The 20,241-nt window shown below is 38.5% G+C and overlaps 1 protein-coding gene across 3 annotated transcripts in view; it reads left to right on the top strand.

Annotated features, from left to right (window-relative positions):
- The first annotated feature begins 178 nt into the window (after positions 1 to 178).
- Positions 179 to 20,241, top strand: part of atrx (ATRX chromatin remodeler) — a 47,495-nt gene continuing 27,432 nt past the window's right edge. Inside the window, exons 1-13 of one of the 3 annotated variants that reach the window (XM_082178255.1) lie at positions 179 to 317; positions 2,086 to 2,180; positions 5,557 to 5,606; positions 6,550 to 6,599; positions 12,185 to 12,309; positions 12,402 to 12,512; positions 13,551 to 13,660; positions 13,737 to 13,804; positions 14,284 to 16,265; positions 17,471 to 17,537; positions 18,233 to 18,378; positions 18,462 to 18,632; positions 18,718 to 18,847. In XM_082178255.1, coding sequence (XP_082034381.1) covers positions 298 to 317; positions 2,086 to 2,180; positions 5,557 to 5,606; positions 6,550 to 6,599; positions 12,185 to 12,309; positions 12,402 to 12,512; positions 13,551 to 13,660; positions 13,737 to 13,804; positions 14,284 to 16,265; positions 17,471 to 17,537; positions 18,233 to 18,378; positions 18,462 to 18,632; positions 18,718 to 18,847 — 3,125 coding nt within the window. In that variant the 5' untranslated portion in view covers positions 179 to 297. Of the gene's footprint in view, positions 318 to 794; positions 1,000 to 2,085; positions 2,181 to 5,556; positions 5,607 to 6,549; positions 6,600 to 12,184; positions 12,310 to 12,395; positions 12,513 to 13,550; positions 13,661 to 13,736; positions 13,805 to 14,283; positions 16,266 to 17,470; positions 17,538 to 18,232; positions 18,379 to 18,461; positions 18,633 to 18,717; positions 18,848 to 20,241 lie in introns of those variants that run through there. The other 2 variants (XM_082178254.1, XM_082178256.1) reach the window with 2 other exon arrangements.

Below are 20,241 nucleotides of genomic sequence, written 5' to 3'. Positions count from 1 at the left end.
TTAATTTTCACACAGATTAGGGATCAAGTCATTGCAATGGCAGACCAGCTTAGTATTATTATATTTTACATTTAAAATGAAGAATGCATCTGTAAAGCAGTTCTCTTCCTGGTTTACAGTTATGAGATAAAACGAGCCAATCAGCTGCATGGAGCTCCACCATAGCAACATGGATCCTGGCATTGTTTAATATCAAGCAATCCAAGTCTGCGTCTAGGGGGGGAAATAATTTCAAAAAGTAAAATAAAAATAAAAAGCATATTTTAAAGGAGGTCGCGGGTTTAAAAAGGGGACGAAATGACCACCGATATCTGCAGGTATGTGCACTACTGAGGATGCGATCATGCACACATGTGGCGGAGAACACACACTCCTCTCCACATGCATGCAGTCTGTATGTAGCATGAACTACGAGTCTGTCTGTAATGTGCAAAGTCTGCATTGTGATGCTTGCATAACAAACTGCAATAGCACAGATGCTAAGCATATTGGGGTCATAACATAATATGAAACAAAATGCATGCCGTGATTTCTGGACATTTATTATTATAGCAAGCGCCGGTATAACAGCAAGCATTCGTCCGGAATGCATCATAGAACTCATGCCCTAGTTCCCCCTTCCATGCTGCACTTTCTTTGCATCACATGCATTATATATTATCTTTCTGTGCATTTTAAAATTGCATTCAGTGAGCACGCAAAGAGGACGCGGGACTATCGTGTCAAAAGTGAACTGCATGTGACCACTCGCCGCGTCCAGTGTGTTCACAGAGCGCGCGCGCAGATGCGAGGAGTCTCGCGTGCGCCATTTTAGCGCGTCTCGAGCCATCCGGCAAGATGGCGCTCTCGCTTTGTCTGTCCTGATCGGCGTTAAACACAATTTACTTTTACCACACACGTGAAAATTGACCGGATCGAATGAAAAATCAGCTTTCCTCGCGGGGCCTCAACAGTGACATCTCGTAGATCTGCGCGTGAGTTGAGCATTGAGATCTCCAGGTAGGTGTAGGGATGCAGCCGGGTTATTACGCGCGTGCATTTGTGCACTTTACATCTATGCCCAAGTGTGGTGAATAGTTAGGGGGAGTCATAAGGATATTTTATGATGAATGAAATCATAATGAAGTGCCTTGCTTTTGTTTTACAAGTAGTTTTCATTAATCACCCTATTGTGCAGATATAGCTGCATTGGTCATGTGCAAAAACTAGGCCTTTCTCCACCAAATTCTCAGTACTTCATTAAAATGGCTGTTTTGGCGTAGATTTAGGGGATTTGCGTATTATTGTTGTGTCTTTCTCTCTTGTGTTTTCTTGTAACATCAGCTCGTGTATTGAAAACGAATCAGTGGATAACAGTCAGTGTCAAACAAGTAGCCAAAACATCATGAATAACAGTCATCTGTAGCGAGACGATTTGTTTTTTTCCACTCTCTTGACTTATTCATGTATTTGGTCTGGTGGCATGTTTCTTGCTCTTAATGTGAGGCACACGAGCTGCTCGGTTTGTTTATGTTCGCTGTTATCAGTGCGTGTCTTCCGTCCTGTTACCGGCTGTTGTGTTTCGCGCTAATAGGAGACGGGCTCAGTGATGACGCCACCTGCCAATCAACAGAGACCGCTAAAAACTCTCCTCACGTTAATAACGGCTTTCCTTTTCGGTCATTGTTAGTGTTTCGTTTTCATTTCAGCTATTCGTGTTTATTTAAACCTAAATTGACGGTTTTACGTACTGCAAAGTCACTTTTGTTTACGGTTTATTTCCGAGTTTTTTTTTTAGCATGTTTAGCACACATTTAATAAATCAATGGACAGTGAGTGTAAATTCTGCTTCCTGTACTTGCATTTTTGTTATTGTTTTATTACTAGTTATCTTCATAATATGTGCTGTAGTTTCTGCCTCAATATAGTAGGTACTATAGTATTATCCTCCACTGTGATGTCCTTTTTTGTGTAATAAATTTTAGCTTTTCTTACACTGATATTCCTTACTCAGTTCAGTCTGTGGTACTATTGTGTGTAAATGTGGCCTATTGTCTTCGTATGTCTTTGTTTCTTGATGCATACTATATCTTGTGTTTCTTTCAGGTCCAGTAAGCTGAATACATTGGTGACTAAACTTCATGAGTTCTTGGGTAATTCTCCGGACGACGAAAGCATTGATTCTCAAGACATTTCTAATGGTGAGGATAAGTGATGGGAAGTCTTCTCCAAAAGAGTCGATTCCTGGACACTGAATAGTAGAGATCGACTAATATATATATATTTTTATAACCAATATGGATTATTTGCATGTTTATGTGCCCGACAACCGATATAGCCTACAGAACCGTATCCGGTTAATTTACCACTACTGTAATTTCTGTTATTTCACTCCCTCCTTGCATACAAAACACACACTTCTAATAGAGGAGTCTGAAAGAGGGCCTAAAAAATAAAAAGCACTGTAACCAAAGTGTCTTAAAATAAAAGCTAAGCTTTGATCAGGTAAAAATAATTCTGACATATAAAAAAAAAAGCATAAATCATTCGAAACGGCATGAATAAATACAACTTTGCTACTTTAGTTTATCTTAGTAATCCCAGTTGCATATTTTTATTTTATTACAACAGCAGTAAAATTAACAGTAGGCTAAATAAATGTACAAAGTCTTATGTTTGCAAACGGAGAACATAAAAGACAGGCGAGTCTTATCAACTTTGCATGAATACATTTCGTTTTAAACTACAGTTTTAAAAGGTTTATGTGTTGTTTAATAGGCTAAAAGTGAGGAGAATGGAATAAGCATGTATATTCGCTGGAATATGCAAACATTGTCAGAAAAATAAACCAAATAATGAATACATCATTGCAATTACAGAGTCCATCTAATCTGGCATGTTATCAAAATTATTAATAATGTCTTTTTCAGTCTAGATTATAAAATAGCTGCTGACAGAACGCTGTTTTTATCTGTGCGTCTACACAGAACTTCTCTCGCATAGATCATATTTCCACAGAGCTGTAATTATTTAGATGTTTATTAGTGAAATAAAGTTTATAGGAGTGGCTCTTGTTAAAAGCTGTGTACGGTGGCTGTGCTGGAGCATTTTCTGATCATCAGCCTGAATGAACGATGCAGTATAAGCGCGCTCTCTCCACACAAACACTGGAATATGCGGCTAATAATAGCGCACATTTATCTATGTAGCAGAGCTTTACCCCTGCAAGCACCACTCATTGTCTTCAGGAAATGTACATTTTATTACATATTATTCAAAACATTAGAGCGAACGGACTTGTAAAGTTGCTGCTACTTGCATGTTTCAAGTGATAAGCCATATTTGAGGTTGATAAATGATAGGCGAATGTTTGGATTCCCTGGCATTAGTGATCTGTCCGTCACGAACTGTGTGATTTCGCCATTTCCTGTGGAGTTTTTTTTCCTGTGACGAACAGACTAATAAAATTTTGGTCGACAAAACCTCATCTAGTCGACTTACGGTTCGTCGACTATTAGGGGGCAGCCCTTGAATCAACTCTTGTTGACTCATGCTATGTCTGAAATCTCTCACTGATTCTCTGATCCCTATCTAGTGCGTGGCAGTTGAGTGCACTATATCAGCGAGGAAGGAAATACAGCGAGGAATTCAGACACTGACGTATTACACAGTGCGAGAGGAGCTGTTGCAGAAACAACTCACATGCTTTTATCCTGCATGGAGATTATTTTAGAAACACCAGTCATAGTCACTTTAGTTTGTAATTTTTGTAGAGTAAATGTTCATAATCGTTTATAACCATAAATCATTTAAGAAAAATCACATCAAGCTTAAATGCATCAATAAGTGTACATTTTTTGTATTTATTATTTTTAGTAACTTTAACTCTCCTGTCCTTTTAGCCTAGAGATGATCATGGCCATTTAGCACCATCATTTAGCATTATAAAAATATGAATTTGTTTAAATACATTACCTTCTTTCTCATTTATTTAATTCTGATATAATATTCGACCACGGCTGTTTCTTGTGACTTTTACCGCTGTAAAATTAGGTATCGGAACAGCTAGGTAACGACGTTGATAGGCTTATCATTTCAAGGATAAAATGTCATCAATACGTTTGTCTAAATTGGACAGTCGCGCTAAAACTGCGTTGTCTTAATAAGGGGAATTTAAGGCTTTGTGTTGAAAAGAAAAAAAAGGTTAGTGTGTAATAACTAGGGGTGGTTAATCTGTCTGATTTCCCGATTCGATTCGATTACGATTATTGAAGTCCCGATTCGATTACATTCGATTTTCGATTATTAACGATTCTCGATTAGCGATTATTGATTTTCCATTTCACAACAGTAAACGAAAATACATTACAAAGTGATTGCAGTATTAAAAAAAGTCAGCTGCTGAATTACTTAACTCTTTTATTGAGTAACAACAACTCAAAGCACTTTCTGTGTCGTGTAGTTATAACTTCAGAATTATTTGTATGTAGTTTATGTTCTGTAGAACACAGAAATGAATACATCACATTGTGTTGTGACTCATCAAGTTGAACTAAACAATAACAAATAAATGAAAGGCTTATTTCCTTTAGGAAGTAGATCAGAACCAACATACTGTAGAAATTGGACAATTTTCTTCTAGAAAGACAAGGTGTTCAGGTGGAAGAAGACTGCAGGTTGCAGTCGAAACATGTCAAGGTAAAGAAAAAGTTTTTTCTCCACCTGAACACCTTGTCTTTCTAGAAGAAAATTGTCCAATTTAATCATTAAGAAGACAAAATGAACATTTTTGAACAACTTACTGTAGCTTCAATTAGTAACATACAAAGCCACTCTTATACACAACTAAATAATAAAGAGTTATGACTTGAAATGTTTGCTGTATACTACAATCAAAAACAAGAATGTGATCTGCAGAGAGCACAGTCAAAATGTAACTTTTTGTGACTGAAATTGCACATATTGCAGTATAACGTACGTATAACATATCGGTTTACACAGTACTGATGTGAAAACTAAACAATACAGAAAGCAGCTCTCATACAAAAATACTAAATAGGTAACAATGAAATTGCCAATTTTACATACGTTAGCTTTTAACGAAGAAGGTGCCGTTCGAATTTGGCGCTCAGCCATCATGAGTCTGTTATGTATGTGCGCGACTCTGTTATGTGCGCGTCTCTGTTTGTTATGTGCATGCCACAGACTGTCCGCGCACTGCACGTCCGCTTATAGTTCCGCCTTTTGCGTTCCGTCAATATTACGTTATTAGAAGAAAAAAACAATATATTTTTTTTTTTTTGAAAATCGATTTTTTGACATTTGTGAATCGATTCAGAATCGTCCACGTCCGCATCGCGATGCATCGAAGAATCGATTTTTTCCCCCACCCCTAGTAATAACTACAATCTTGTATTATTCCTGAGCCTGTTTTGATGTAAAGTAGATGGAGCCGATTGTATCAACTCCAGTGGTGGCCGAGCTGACAGAATATTCCCCAATAATTGTTTGCATTTAATTTGCGATTGTATTTGAAAATGATACTGATATGTAACTTTTGCTTTTCTCATATTGCAGGTAAAATGGCATCCAGTGACTTAAACATCCCTGATGAGAAAATGAGTGAGGTGTGTGTCCACAGAGCCTGTTTTTTCTGTGTTTCTCTGCTGTTTACTGTAACACTCTGTCCTATTGTGACAAGTTTCATGTGTTAAAGAATGGCGATAATGCTTGGCGTTTAGCAACAGGCTTTCGTGAAAAAACAGCTTTTCCCATCATTCTCTGCATAGATAAAGCATCCATTGCACAACTGATGCACATACTTGATTTTCAGTTTGTTGGACTGAGGCTTCCTGTCTTTCTTTCTTTTTTCTTTCAGTAAGTGTATAAAAGACATCGGCATGTTAAATTGAAATCCAGCACATACATTTTATTCCAACAATGCTAAGTCCAAAATCTCCTGAACGCTCATCACACCATTGTAATGATTTCTGAATTGGTGTTAAAATATACAGGTATTGAGATGTCCCAGTGGGCATTGTGGTTAGGACCCTTTTATGCAACATTAAAATATGAGGCTAATGTTGCTTGAAAAATTACTCCGTGGACACAGTTTATTCAGATGTTATTTCTGTGCTCTACAAATCTATTTTTAAAACATTTGCACTTTAAAAAATGCTTTTCTTACTTCGTATTTTTGTCTTGTTTCCTGTCCAGAGATAAAAAATGCTTAAGCAAAATTACCTGCCAATGGGGTGAGAAAAATAATCTCGTTTCTGTTTGAATTAAGATTATTTTTCTTACCCCATTGGCAGATCATTTTGCTTATTTTAAGCAACAACTCGCTTAATTTTGATTTATTTACCCAGAAAACAAGACATATCTTATGGCATTTTACTCCTCTAGTAAATGCATCTTGATTTAAGAATATTTTGGTAATTGGACTGTAAACAAGACAAAAAATACTAAGTAAGTAACTAAGTACTAAATGCGTGTTTTGCAGTGTGGAGAGTTGAGTTAGTGACGTGGATTTAAAATCACTGAAAATGAAATTCTTTTCTTTTTTTTCAGCCCGGTTGCTCCTCCGAAATGACCAAACCCTCATCTTCACGCTCAAAGAGGTGAGTTGGGTTACGCTCATTGTTCTGGCTCTGGCTCTTATCCAGTGAAATAGCTGGACTGAACTGATATGTTCTATGTTGTCTTATGCTGGGTTCAGTTCAACATCAGATGTGGGATATTCCCCAGGGAATTTGATCATCTGATTTTAATCAGCATTAAAATCAACATTGTTACTTAGTCTTGTTTACTAGGCTTGCTGTAGTCTGTGTCTTCGGTGTTTACAGTAATAAACTGAAAGCGTCGCAGCAGGAGTCAGATTTACGGTTCATTTACGAGACGAGAGTAATGAGAGATGACTGACGTTGACAAATATCTCCATGTACGTGTGAATTCGAAGGCGAAAGTGAAAAGCGAACCCACATTCAAGAGTGATTTCCCCGCATGCTGAACTTTCTATTCATCAAAGAATCCTGAAAAATAAAATGTATCACAGTTTCCACAAAAATGGCCGGATGGTCGCACCACATGATATTTTGACACTTTAAATAACAGAAAAAAAAAAAAAAAATTAATTGTTTTTAAAAAGTTAAAGTGAGTACATAGATGGGAGAGGTACTACATATACAGTATATTATATATTTTTATGCATTTAAACCCGTTTTTAACTGAAAGAAATGTCAGCTGGAGGTACCAGCCCAGAAACACCCTCCGCAAAATACTGTCGACAAAAGGACAGAAAATATCTAGATATAATTGTTGTCAATATTGCCCACCCCTAGCGTACAGTATTAATGTTTATTTCTTCAGGTCTTAAAAATGTCAATGCTGCAACCCTGTACTCTACGTGACATTACCGAATTATGTCTATCAAGTTTTCTGTTGTCCAATGCTTGGATGATTACGTGTAAAGAAATGAAAGCTTTAGTTTCTTTCGCAGGAGAATTGGTATTATAAATGATAAGTAGAGAAATGTATTTTCTGTTTTACACATCTGTCTCTGGCAGACAGTTCTGAAATAGATTTTATCACAGTATGAACTTGGCCTCATTTCTGCATTATGCACTTAATTTCTTTCAAAGTGCATGTTTCATAATTGTGTAGTACTAGGGGTTGCACAGACTAGTCGCTGATCATTCATGGCCTATAGAGGGCGCAACAGCATAATAAATCTTTGAAATACACTTTTATGCTCCGTTTCCAAACAGTTAAAATAATAAATAAATGCATTCTCAGAGTGCGCTCCACGCGATATGTTTGATTATACCATCTGGATGCTCAATTTATCAGGTGAAAATACGTTTTACACAGATTATTGTACAGGTAAGTTAATCCCCGTTTTAAACTAATGCACTGCTGCATTGTAATGCACACACACACACACAGTTCGCACATGAGTGAAGATCGCGCACACAGTCATTCAGTAGCGCAGAAATGTGTTGTCAACAACTGTTCTGTGATTTATCAATAAAATAGCCTCGAAACTGAAAAGTTCTTGCATATTACTTAGTAACTAAAACCCACAGCTTCACTATTAGTAGAGAGACACTGCCAGGTAGAATTAATTCACACGCAATCGCTCACTAATGCATTCATATAAATGTAATCTTTACTTTGCTACTTTATCTGTATCTTATTCAGAACGAGAACATCTGTGAGAAATATAATGACCTAGAAGCAAAAGTACTGATAAAAATGAGCTGTTATGTAGGAGCAATAGCCTTCGCTGTGTCATACACCATAGCTGTGCACAAGGCAACACGTGTTCAAGTCTCAGCTCGAGGTTCAGGCTTATTTGCTCATCAATGATGTCATCAGAGACTAGTCGACTCGACTTTCATCACATAAATCTCGATTCAACCCCTAGTGTGTACATGTCATGTACAGGTGTTGTCATGCCTTCATCTAGGGGTGCAACGGATCACAAAACTCAGGCTTTGGATCATATTAAGGTTTTGGGTCACAGAACGGTTCATTTTTCAGACCAAAAAAAAAAAAAAGGAATGCAAAATGGCTATATGTGCGCGCTTGTGTGTGTGCACAAAAAACTGAATTGAGTTCTGGTTCACGTCTTCTTGACTTTGATGACTTTTAAAATCGATTGATTGTTTAAATTGACAAGACTTAGAAACACCTGCAAATTATGAACTTTCACTCTATGATGGTTAATTAGTACGTGAATCACGTTTTCCGAACAGTGGGGCTTGTTCCGTATGGATCACGGATCAACTACGATCCGTTACACCCCTGCCTTCATCTATGGATTTCCACACAAGTTTCCAATTCTGACATGATTTATGATTTTTCTATTGCACTTTTCCTAATAGGAAATTCTTACTTCCTGAATTTGAAAGGAACACAGCTCTGATTAGCAACTTGACTTCATGTGTATTGTTTTATAAAAAATACCAAGTTAGGCAAAGACAAACCAAGCTGGCAAGCATGACAAGAGTCGTTTGTGTTGAGAAGTTCCCTTTAGACTAGGGCTGCTCGATTATGGCAAAAATCAATATTGAAATCACGATTATTGGTGGGCGATATAACCAAAGCCTTATTTCATGATATGGGTAATTTTAAATGTTTGTGAAATTTCAAACAATTATTGATACTTCAGCAAAAAATAATACTAGGTTAATTAATTTAAAAATGTCCTCCTCAGAACAGTTACAGAAGACATGTAAACAGTCAGCAATACAACAAGAACTAAGAAACTAAATTACAAACAAAACCGACAAAAATAGAACAGAACAAAAACACAAATGAAATGGTGCTTTAAGTTTTTCAGGAAGATGTACTGACAGTGGTGTTCAGATAAGTAACAGCCTACAACAGAAATTGAATAAAGTAATCAAATCTGAAATGCATTAAATATAGACTAATCCGTATTAAAACTACAGTTTATTCATTCAAGAGCAGCGAGTGATTTTATCTTTGTCTTTTGTTGTTTGATTAACATGACAGACTGCAGCAGGTTTATTAGGCTGTTGTCTCTTTAAGAGCTTCACGGATCCAATATACTGATACACACACACTCTTTCTCAGTGTTTACATTCACTGAAGACATAACCAACTGTGTTTATGAGGATACTTACCAAACCGGCATTTCGACATTTTTGCGTGTAGGCTGTTTGATCGTTTAGGCGAGTATCTGAAGGCCATGGTTTATCTGCCCCGCGCAGAAAGCCGCCTGGGGAACAGCATCTCTTTCGTGGCTTAAAGTGCTTCTAATAACACCGTTTAATATTAAGCTCGTCCTGCAGTTTAGCATCAGTAGTCTGCATTTTACAACACTCACTTATTTGGCTGATTTGGATGTCAAGTTTGGGCTTTTAGGGAGGAACGGAAGTGCACCGCTGTGAAGGAAAGGAAGGTGCGCTGGACGAGGCAGCGCCACAATAATCATTTTATATTGATTTTGTTTTCATAATTGTTGGAAGCCAAAATCGAAATCGGAAAATCAATTACGATTAATCGCACAGCCCTACTTGTTGGTGTTGTGTGTTTGGGAGGGAAAAGGGATATATATTGATACTAGGGGTGTAAATCGGACAGTTAATCACAATACGATACGATATCGATTCTCTCAGGCAGCGATACGATTTTTGCCAATACCTAAAAAAATTCTACGATACGATTACGATTCGATTCAGGGCTATATCGATCGATTAATCGATATTTAGATATTATATGCCAAATGTACACAACCAGTTACGTTTATTAACTCACACTAATACATGCAAAAATATATAACATGAAAGTTTAATTAAACTCTTTGAAAATTGCACACCCTCTCCCAATTGGGACATTTACAAGTTGTTTGTTACAAGTTAAAAAAAAACCCAGATAACTCCGTTCTTGTTCATTTTCATATATCATGTTTTTTTTATTTTATATTGTGCATTTGAATATCAATCAAACTGCAGCTGGGTTGTTTTGATTAAGTAATAATAACAAAAAAAAAAATACTGGTAACTTATAAAATTAAAGTTCATTGAAAGTATTTTTTATATCTATTTTGTTTTTGTGGAAAAAGCAGATAACTCCACATTTCATGTTTCATTTCAAGTTAAATAAAGCCAAATAATTGCTATGATACATAATAAAACACTTGGTTAATCTTTGTAACGTTAATCTTCTCAGCTGACATAGACGCCTGACAAACTTTGTTGTTGTGATTAACGTACATGCAATACAGTGAGCTTTTCCCTCACCACTAATGTGCTGGTTTAGCAAGATTCCGTGAAAAAGTTTCAGCTTTTATTTTCCTTTTACGGCCCGAAGAAGATATCACGGGTTCATCAAGTTCGCTGAAATCCACCCTCGATCACATTTAGTCAGCTTTGACGAAACTCCTCTCAGCTAGCGCGTCTTTTCAAAGTGACAAGCAAGCAGCCTTGTCACCTGACCTGAATACTGCACACTGATGCGCTAAAACGTAGGGATGCACCGAAATGAAAATTCTTGGCCGAAACCGAAAACCGAAAAAGAGGAAACTAAGGCCGAAAACCGAAACACCGAAATAAATTATGCCAATTATTAGTACCATTGCATTTATGGCTATGCCTGTGTACTAACTTTACTATAATCAAGGCATTGCATAAATTAATATTAAAGTTTCAAAGAATAAATCAATTAAAATTTTATGCAAATATTTATTTAGCACATTGCAAAGTATAAAATTAAATGTTTAACTTGACCCCACTCATGTGTACATTAAATAATAATGTAAAAGCCTACTGGCCTGCAGAAAGGTTTAAAAATGAAATGTTCTCTCATAAAAACAAAGTGCATTTAGGTCAATACTGCCATAGCCCATAATAATATCTGCAGCTATATGCTCATGGACGTGAGTTGCAAAAACCATAAACAGCTAAGGTAAACACACACACCTCTGAGAAATGACGGCTGCTCTGGTACACGCAAGGTCTCTCGCTCCCTCTCTCTGCCGCGCGCGCGCGCGCTACGTCTGCGCGCTCATGCTCGCTCGCGATTCCGGGAGATTTAAACTAATTTGCGGGCATCAGGGAGTCGCTATCAATACGCGGGAGACTCCCGGAACTTCCGGAAGACTTGGGATGTCTGTGTTTTGAAAATCGCTGTCCGTGGGTCACTCTCAGATATATTGAAATACGTCCACACCGCAGATATGTTGCTTCAGACAAGCACGTGCAGGTCGCGGTATCTGCTGTTTGCGTCATCACAACATTTCGGCCGTATTGTTTCGGTGATAAAAGTCTTTCGGCCGAAAACCGAAAATGCACTTTTGGGCTATTTTCGGCCGAAAATTTTCGGTGGCCGAATATTCGGTGCATCCCTACTAAAACGGACTTTTCGGGGCTTGTCGTTTCTGCTGTAAATTAAAACATGTACTCGCGATGCCTTGACAGTGGAAAATACCGGCTTTTGTGACAAAGGGTTCAGTCAATCTTGTCAGGCGTCTATTTCAGCTGAGAAAAGTTACGTGAGGATGTGGAGTGTGTCAAAATAAAGGTACCGTATATCGATATTTTATGTGTGGTATCGATGCATCGTATCGTTAGACGTTTGATCGATGCATCGATTCATATCGATGTATTGTTACACCCCTAATTGATACTGTTAATCAGAACAAACCTGTTGACCTTTCCCCCCTCTTTTTTAATTGAAGAAAACCTTCATTTGTGACCAAGCACACGGCCGTAGATGAACCTGAATGTGCAAATGAGAGTGGAGGTGAACACTGCACAGATGACAGCATGCAGAGTGGCCTGGATATTAACAAGTTACCACAAGGTAAGTCCTCTTTAGAGATGATTGAGTGTCTACTGAAGCGTGTAGTTTAAGAGCCACACTGAACCTCCTGGCTTCTCATCTGCCAGGCACAGTGGTGGTGAAGCCGGAGCCGGTTGCTAATGAAGCTAAAGATGAATTCAGAGGTCCGGAGTTTCGTAACCGAGGAAATAAAGTGAAAGAGGACGGACCACGGAAACGTTCGGGTGAGTGAGCTCGAATTATCAGAAATCAGTTATGAAATTTTGGCTGTCGATTTATTTGTTATCTAACACCTATTGCACATATTCAAATAACATGAATTTAATAGTCCTAAGAAAGTTTCCCATGAATCTAAAGATTGCAGCCCAGATAGTAGAGTAGTGTAACCTGTTTGGCCGAAAAATGGGAGGATTTTGAAAGCAGTTTTGTTTTGTGATCATGACACCTTCACCTCTCGAATTTATTGCATTGCCTTTCTAATTTTTGCTAAATTTCACTTATTTGGATGGTTATATGTGCTTTGGTGTCTGTTATACCGTTTATGTTGCAAAGCCATCTGCTTAGAGTCAAGTTCACATCACTGATTATTATATTTTCTCAGAACATTTCAAAGCGGAATTATCATGTGTCCTTTAATCCTCACTGTAGTTAAAACATTAAAACGCATCATTCCACAGGAGAAGTGTTCAAAAGCGGCACATTCACTACAAATATTTTATAAAAAATGTTGCAACTTGTGGATAATGATTGAAATTTCAGTGCTTACGAGAGTGGCATATTTAATCTAAATGTGCAGATCAGATGTAAAACAGCGTTTAAACCATTCTCTTTACTTCATTACTTCGCTCACTCCAGTAAAAGAAGGTCTAGGTTAATTTTAAAAAATCCTGATATGTGAGTGGAAAATTGTGTACGCACATTTCTATGCTTTTTTTGTGTGTACGCAACATTTATACATCAGGCCCCTGGTCCTGAAGTACGTCTAATCTTAGGGTGTTTTCACACTTGAGTCCTCTTTAAAAGAACTGAAAAGGACCAAGTGTGAAAACATCCTAAACACACCCAATTAAATCGACCTGATCATCAGTAGTGCACTTAAGAACGTAATAGTGTTTCAACTAACATACATGCATACAAAATCTGCACTGTTGGGGCGGCTCCAGGACCAGGATTGAGAGAAACTGCTACAATATTAAAGAGTCTAAGGCAGCATTGCAGTATTACTGTTTTATTATCTTCATTTATTTTTTAATCTCTGACAGACGAGAAGCTCCAGGAGATATTTAATTGCACAGCATGTGGACAACAAGTCAATCATTTTCAGAGGGATTCCATCTTTCAACATCCTGCACTGCATGTTCTTATCTGCAAGGTAGAAGCCAGATTCACTTGTTACAGCTAATTATGCGCTTCTATCTCTCATTAACATGCATGCCTTTTTCCTACAGTCATGTTTCAAGTATTATATGAGTGACGATATCAGCAAGGATGATGAAGGCATGGATGAACAATGCAGGTTGGTGCATAACATTTATTTTTATTTGTTTATAACATTGTACGATAGCAACATATTAGTAGACAATACCAATATTTGTGTAATTTCATGTTTACCACAGCAAAAACTTAAGTTAAATTAAATGAAAACAGTGTTGTGCAACTTTAAGAATTTTAAGGAAACAGTCTATAATAAGATAAAAATGAAAATGTTTAAAACCACAGAGCAATGATACAGGTTAAGTTAACAGTGTTTTTCAGGTTTCTGAAAGCAGTATCAAGTTAACAATCAGAAATTTGACTAAATAAATAAATAAAAGAGTGTTGCTGTTTTTACCGCACTGATTCAAACAGTTCAACTACTGTAGAAGAATTGCTAATGTAAACATTTTTGTAACATTTTCCTATTAACTTGAAAGTCCTGGTGGTTTTAAAATCATTAGAAAACGCAATTGTATTTTCCCCAAATGAATTTAAAGATTGGATGTATTTTCTTTTCAGGTGGTGTGCAGAGGGTGGCAATCTGATTTGCTGTGACTACTGCAGCAATGCCTTCTGCAAAAAATGCATTTTGCGCAACCTTGGACGAAAAGAGCTGTCTGAAATCATGAATGAAGAAAGCAAATGGCACTGCTTTGTGTGCTACCCAGAGCCGCTGAAAGACTATGTTAAAACCTGTGAAAAAGTTTTGCTCAGTTTGGAATCGCGTTATAAAAAGCCCAGAGGAGAAAGTGACAAGACAAAGCGTGAAGATCGCAAACACAAGCATACCAAACGAGAAAAACCCGCAGTAAACGGACAGGATTATGCTTCAGACGGAGCGGGAACCGTAACCTTTTCCTGCAAGACGTTGAAGGTTCCCAAAGAGCTAGTCAAAAAGACCAAAAAACTAATCGAGACCACGAACGGTTTGAACCGTACTTTTGTGCAATTCCTCCAGCACACATCAAATGGCCCTGAAGCTAAGGCGGTAAGTTATAGACACTTAAAGGCCTTCAAATCAGTTTTGGCGGATCTGAAAAAGGCTCATACAGCTCTTGAGGAGTCGCTTGAAAAAGAATTTGAAGAGAAAGGCCTCAAGTTTCAGAATGGAGAGGAGCAAAGACCACCAGACAGTCAAACTGCAGGTAAAGCAGTTGTTAACTCGCACCACGCTGACCCCACAACTGTCAGGGAGGAAAGTTCAGATTGCCCTACTAAGGACCATAATCCTGTGGTAGAAGAGGAAAACCAACAGGACAGTAACTCAGCTGAAGTTGAGATGAAGGAGAGCCTTCCACTCTCGCCAGAAGAAGCTCAGGACTGGTCTGAAGAAGGAGAACGGTCTGAGGAGAAAGAGCCTGAAGAAAGAGACCCTGAAGAGAGAGACCCTGAAGAAAGAGACCGGTCTGAAGAAAGTGAAGCTAAAGATCAGGAAATGGCAGATAATCCTGACTTTGAGGAAAGCTCTGTGCCAGCGGGTGAAGCTTCTCTGGATAAAGACATTGTGTCTATTCCACCGTCTGTCCCAGAGGAACTCTTTGAGATGGTCGAGAGTCTCGCTGTAAAGAAAGATGATGATGCTGGTAACTCGACCGATTCCAGTGATGGGAAATCGACGTCCAACGCTGAGGTTGTGGAGTCCAATAAGAGCCTTACAAAACTGGGTAAAAAACTTGTTGTCAAACTAACACCCGTTCCTCTTAAAATTACCATAAAGCGTGATAAGAGCAGTGAACGATCACCTTCAGAAGACATGGATGGGGAGACGTTACCAAAGGAGAGTCAAGATAGCCGACGCTCCCCCAGGATGAAGACCACACCCTTACGCAAGTCACCGGAGGCAAAGAGCAAACGTAAACCAAGGTCGTCAAAGGCAAAAGAAGAGCGCAGTGAGCCAGTCGAGGAGCAGTGTGATTCAGACTCGGATGAGGTCCCTGAGGTCCTGCAGACGGCGGCTTTGAAGGCAAGCTCTGATGAGAGTGAAACCGAAAACCGCGGAAAGGCTTCTGGAAAACGGACCAAGACGAAGAAAGTGGCTACCCGCTCAACCTCGAAAGGGAAGCCGAAGCGCAAACTCGACATGGGCTCCTCGGATTCAGGAGACCAGAGTGACAAGTCGTCAACGGCAAAAAAAAGAAGAACCAAAAGGAAGAAAGGCAGGGAATCGGACTCCTCAAACCACAACTCCGATCTTGAGAAGCAGATGAAAAGCCTGGCCAAGATGGGTAGTGGAAAAAAAAAATCCAAAGGCGTGAAAAAGGAAGAGGAGGAATGCAGTAAAGAGGGCAAAAAAGGGCCTAAAAGGTCATTCGAGCGGAAACGAAGATCTCAGAGAGAAAAGGCTAAAACCAAGGAAGAGTCTTCCTCCAGTGACGAAGAGGAGGAGGAGAAAGAGGAGGAGAAGCAGGCTGATAACTCAGGAGAGGACAGTGATCAGCAGAAGATTAAACCAATACTCGAGTCCGTTATGGCCAGTATTGATGGTTTCCATCAGTCATCAGGTCAGTCAACAAAATGGTTGAATTAAGCTACATTTTATGGCATAAAGTATTCGCTGCCTATAGTTTGAGTTTGAATTTTGAATAAGAAAGTGGAAGAAAATGAGTGGTACTAAATTACCCACTGTCCCTTTATAATAAAAATAATTGATCTTGATTTTTGGGAAACATGTCCTGCCATGTCCTAGCAGCAGCTTTCAAACTAACAGGTGGACCATATAACAATTGTAAAATGTAAAATATATACATAAAACGGGAATGTCAGCGTTAAAACTATGGCGTGCATAAAAATGGTAGATAACTCTCAGCACACTAAAGGGGCTTTTATCACTGGAGGAACAGATTCATAGTTCCCATAACTTTAGGCAGAAGTGTGTTGGCGTGTTTGCACCGCAGGAACTGGGAAGTATTTCAGTTATAGGAACGCCTTTTGGGAAACTAAATTACCTCCTACTTCAGGCCAAGGTCAAACCCATCACAGTAGGATCTGCCAGTGACGTAAGTCTACGTTGACTGGCTGAACGCGCACCTTACAAAACGCCTGCCCCCTCCACAAACATGGAAAACAGAGATAAATCGCAGCACGTTTCATATGGTAAAGAAGTGACTTATTAAAATAATGAAAAATACGGTAAATATGAGGACCTAATTTACATCACAATCTAACGTTATCTGCAATCAGAGTTCAAATGTTTTTGACCTGCTTTCATGTCTTTTTTGGTCTCCTGATGTTTTAGTTTTCTGAAGCAGTCGGAGCTGCTGCCTTGAGCGTGAGCTGTGGGGCAAAAATAGACACACTGTCACCTATTTACTATCTACTTCCTGTCACTTCTGACACCTTGTAGCTCTCCTGTTAATAAGGGTGCCTAACTGAAAACGAACTGCTCACGCCCTGCGCACACACTATATGTGAAACATCACTAGACAGAGACGCGAGTCGATATATCGCTAGCTACGGACTGATAGAACATTTGAGAGCAGTTAATATGGACCCGTTTTGGACAGATGTAGGCGCTTACTCAAATTATATAGGACAGACTAGCTAACAAAAACTGAATTAATGATTATAACTAACTAAGACACTGAACAATGTAAAAGTTTGAGAAGCTAGTCTCTCAGATCAGACAGTTCATCATCAGCGCTCTATAAAACTATACGATTTTGGACTTGTGTTTATTGAATTTCATGGCTTTTTCTTGTTCTTCAAGGTGATGAAGTGGAATTAAAGGCTGAATCCTCCCAGGTGGTGGATGATGACGATGACCCTGAAAATAGGTATCATTTATACTTGCTGTGAATATTTTTTTTAAAGTTTCTGTCTGTTTAAACACTAACACTTGGGGTCTTAAAAATATTATCCAGTGAAAGTTATTTAAGTGCCTGTATTATGCTTTTTCGGATATGACATTACATGTAGTGTGCTGTGCTATATAGCTCTTAATGTAAATGTAGAAGCTCTGCAAAGGTTCAAAGATCAAAATGTTTCATGATCTGAGATGTAAAAGTACACTTTTACACACGAAACAAAACGCTGCGGACAAAACGCTTATCTCTGGTATTTGCTCTATTTGAGCTTGTTTTTGGTAAAATGTTAATAATATGATGTAATGAGCAAGTTTCTGACAATAAAGCTACAGTACCAACTTTGACAACTTGGTGTTATTTAAAAAATACTGAGTTTTTTAATTCCTGAAAAGTAGCAGTTTTGGACATGTAAGGTTTCTGCCCTTCTGCATTTCAAGACCGTAACTGTTGGACTTCCTGTTAGTAAGCAGAATCCACTCAGTTTTTATCATTCCCTGGGGATCGAACCCATGATCTCGATGTTTGTAGTTACATTGAGGCATGTCATTCTGCATTTGATTAAGATGATCAAACTAGTTACCTTAAAAACATCCCAGACTGGACATTCAGAAGTTAAAATAAGTAGTATTTTTATGGCCTAATCTTGTTTCTATCTCTTCTAAAAGAATTGCCAAGAGGATGCTTTTGGCGCAGATCAAAGCCAACTATTCGTCTGGAGCTGATAGTTCATCGGATGATGAAAACGCAGATAAAGAGGATAGGGATTCACGAAAGAAAGGAAAAGATGGTGCGAAGGAGCAAGAAGAAAGCGGTGAGTTAAGAATTAATTCAGATTTGAATGCAGTTTAAAGCAGATGTGTTCTTGTCATGTATAATGCATTGATGTTCGTGCAGATAAAGAGGAAGAGGACGAAACTTCAGACTCGGGCTCAGATGTTGACGTGAAGAAAGGTGGACGCAGGCACCGCTTGCTGCGTAAGAAGTTGACTCTAAGTGAGGGTGACTCTGATGAAGAGACCCCAGTCAAAAAAAAGAAAGAAACCAAAAAGAGAGGCAGGCGGAAAGGTCAGTGTCGAGTCTAAACATAAGCTGGCACATGTGACTCCTCTGAAGTGTTGTTGAATGGTTTTATTGATGGATGTTTGTGTAGTGGACAGTGACGATTCGGCAGACTCAGACTTTGAGCAGTCGCTCTCGGGCTCCAGTGATGCGTCAGCGCTCAGTGAGGCTGTGAGTGAAGAAGAAGATGATGACAACAAGAGCAATAAACGCAAAACACGGTAAGGATGGCAGCAGTTCTGTAGTTCCATGCCATGGCGTAGCTATCGACTATTGGTTCGTGAGTTTGAGTCCCTGACCTGCTATACTGTCCCATATTTAAGAACTAATGCAAAAATCATAGGCAGCATCATCAGGATGTAACAAAGATATTCAATAAAAAATACAAAATCTGTCATTTTACTCTTCTATCATCATCTTACTTTAGTTGGGTAACCAAACAGTTGACGGTAGCCATTGACTTCCATAATATGTATATACACTCATCAAAATTTCTTCTTCTGTGGTCAGTAGAAGTAGAAGAAAGAAATTTAAACAAGTTTGGAACAACTTGAGGGAGAGTAAATGATGACAGAATTTTACTTTTTGGCTGAACTGTCCCTTTAATGTCCGTCAATTGACCCCAATGCAGTTGAAACAAAGAGCAACTCAGTGTTTCTGCCCACCAGGCAGAGCATCACGAGGGAAACGCTTCCCTTTCGACAACATCTGTGTGTTACAGTCAGATAGTGCTTAAGATTTACGACCCAGACCGAGATACAATCACTGAATGCATTTGTTATGGTGTATAGTTAGGTCTATACTAAAATAAATACCTGATCATTGTGGATTTGAAATTCTACTGACATATTCCCATCTACATTTGTTGTTTCTCATAGTGGTGCAGTGTTGTTGTGGGAAGCTCTCTATTTCTATTGGTCCACTTTAGACATTCTACTAGTGTTGTTAAAAATATTGGGATTTAGAAATGTATCGATACTGAAATATCTGGAAACGGTTTCAATGCTCCTTTTCTCTTCTCTCCGATGGCGAGTTAACACACGCCCTCTTCCTCTCACTTACTCGTCTTATTCGCTCCGGTTAAATAGTGCTTGTATTGCGCATCATTTTACTCATTCCCGCAAGTTTCACACTCACACCAAAAGTGTGTGCATCACTTATCTATAGTTTTAAGTGGCGCCCTCATACCAAAGTACCCAATTGATTTATTTTTCTTGGCTTATCGCACTTAAATGGTCAAATACATAGTCAAATGCCCGTCTTCCCGAGTATTCAGGTAAATAAATACAGTCAGTATTGGAACATAATTGTAAATAGTTTAGAGAATAGGCTTGTTGTGTAACCGTATATTGGATCCGTGCATAAGCTCTTAAAGTGACCGAAGCCTAATATTCCTGCTGCTGTCTGTCATGTTAATCAAAGAACAAAAGACAAAGAAAATCACTCTCTGCTCTTGACTGAATAACTTTAAGCGTTAATCTGTATTTAATTTTTACAATGAAAACTATCCAGTTTTATTTTACATTCGATTACTTTCATTTCTCTAGTATTTCTTGCCTGAATATACTGTTGAAACGCCTTAAGCCGTGTTTATTTCAGTCTCTTTATTCTATTG

Source organism: Leuciscus leuciscus (assembly GCF_965113295.1).
Source record: "Leuciscus leuciscus genome assembly, chromosome: 8".
In the NCBI taxonomy this organism is placed as follows: Eukaryota; Metazoa; Chordata; class Actinopteri; order Cypriniformes; family Leuciscidae; genus Leuciscus; species Leuciscus leuciscus.
This window is presented reverse-complemented; position numbering and strand designations above follow the sequence as displayed.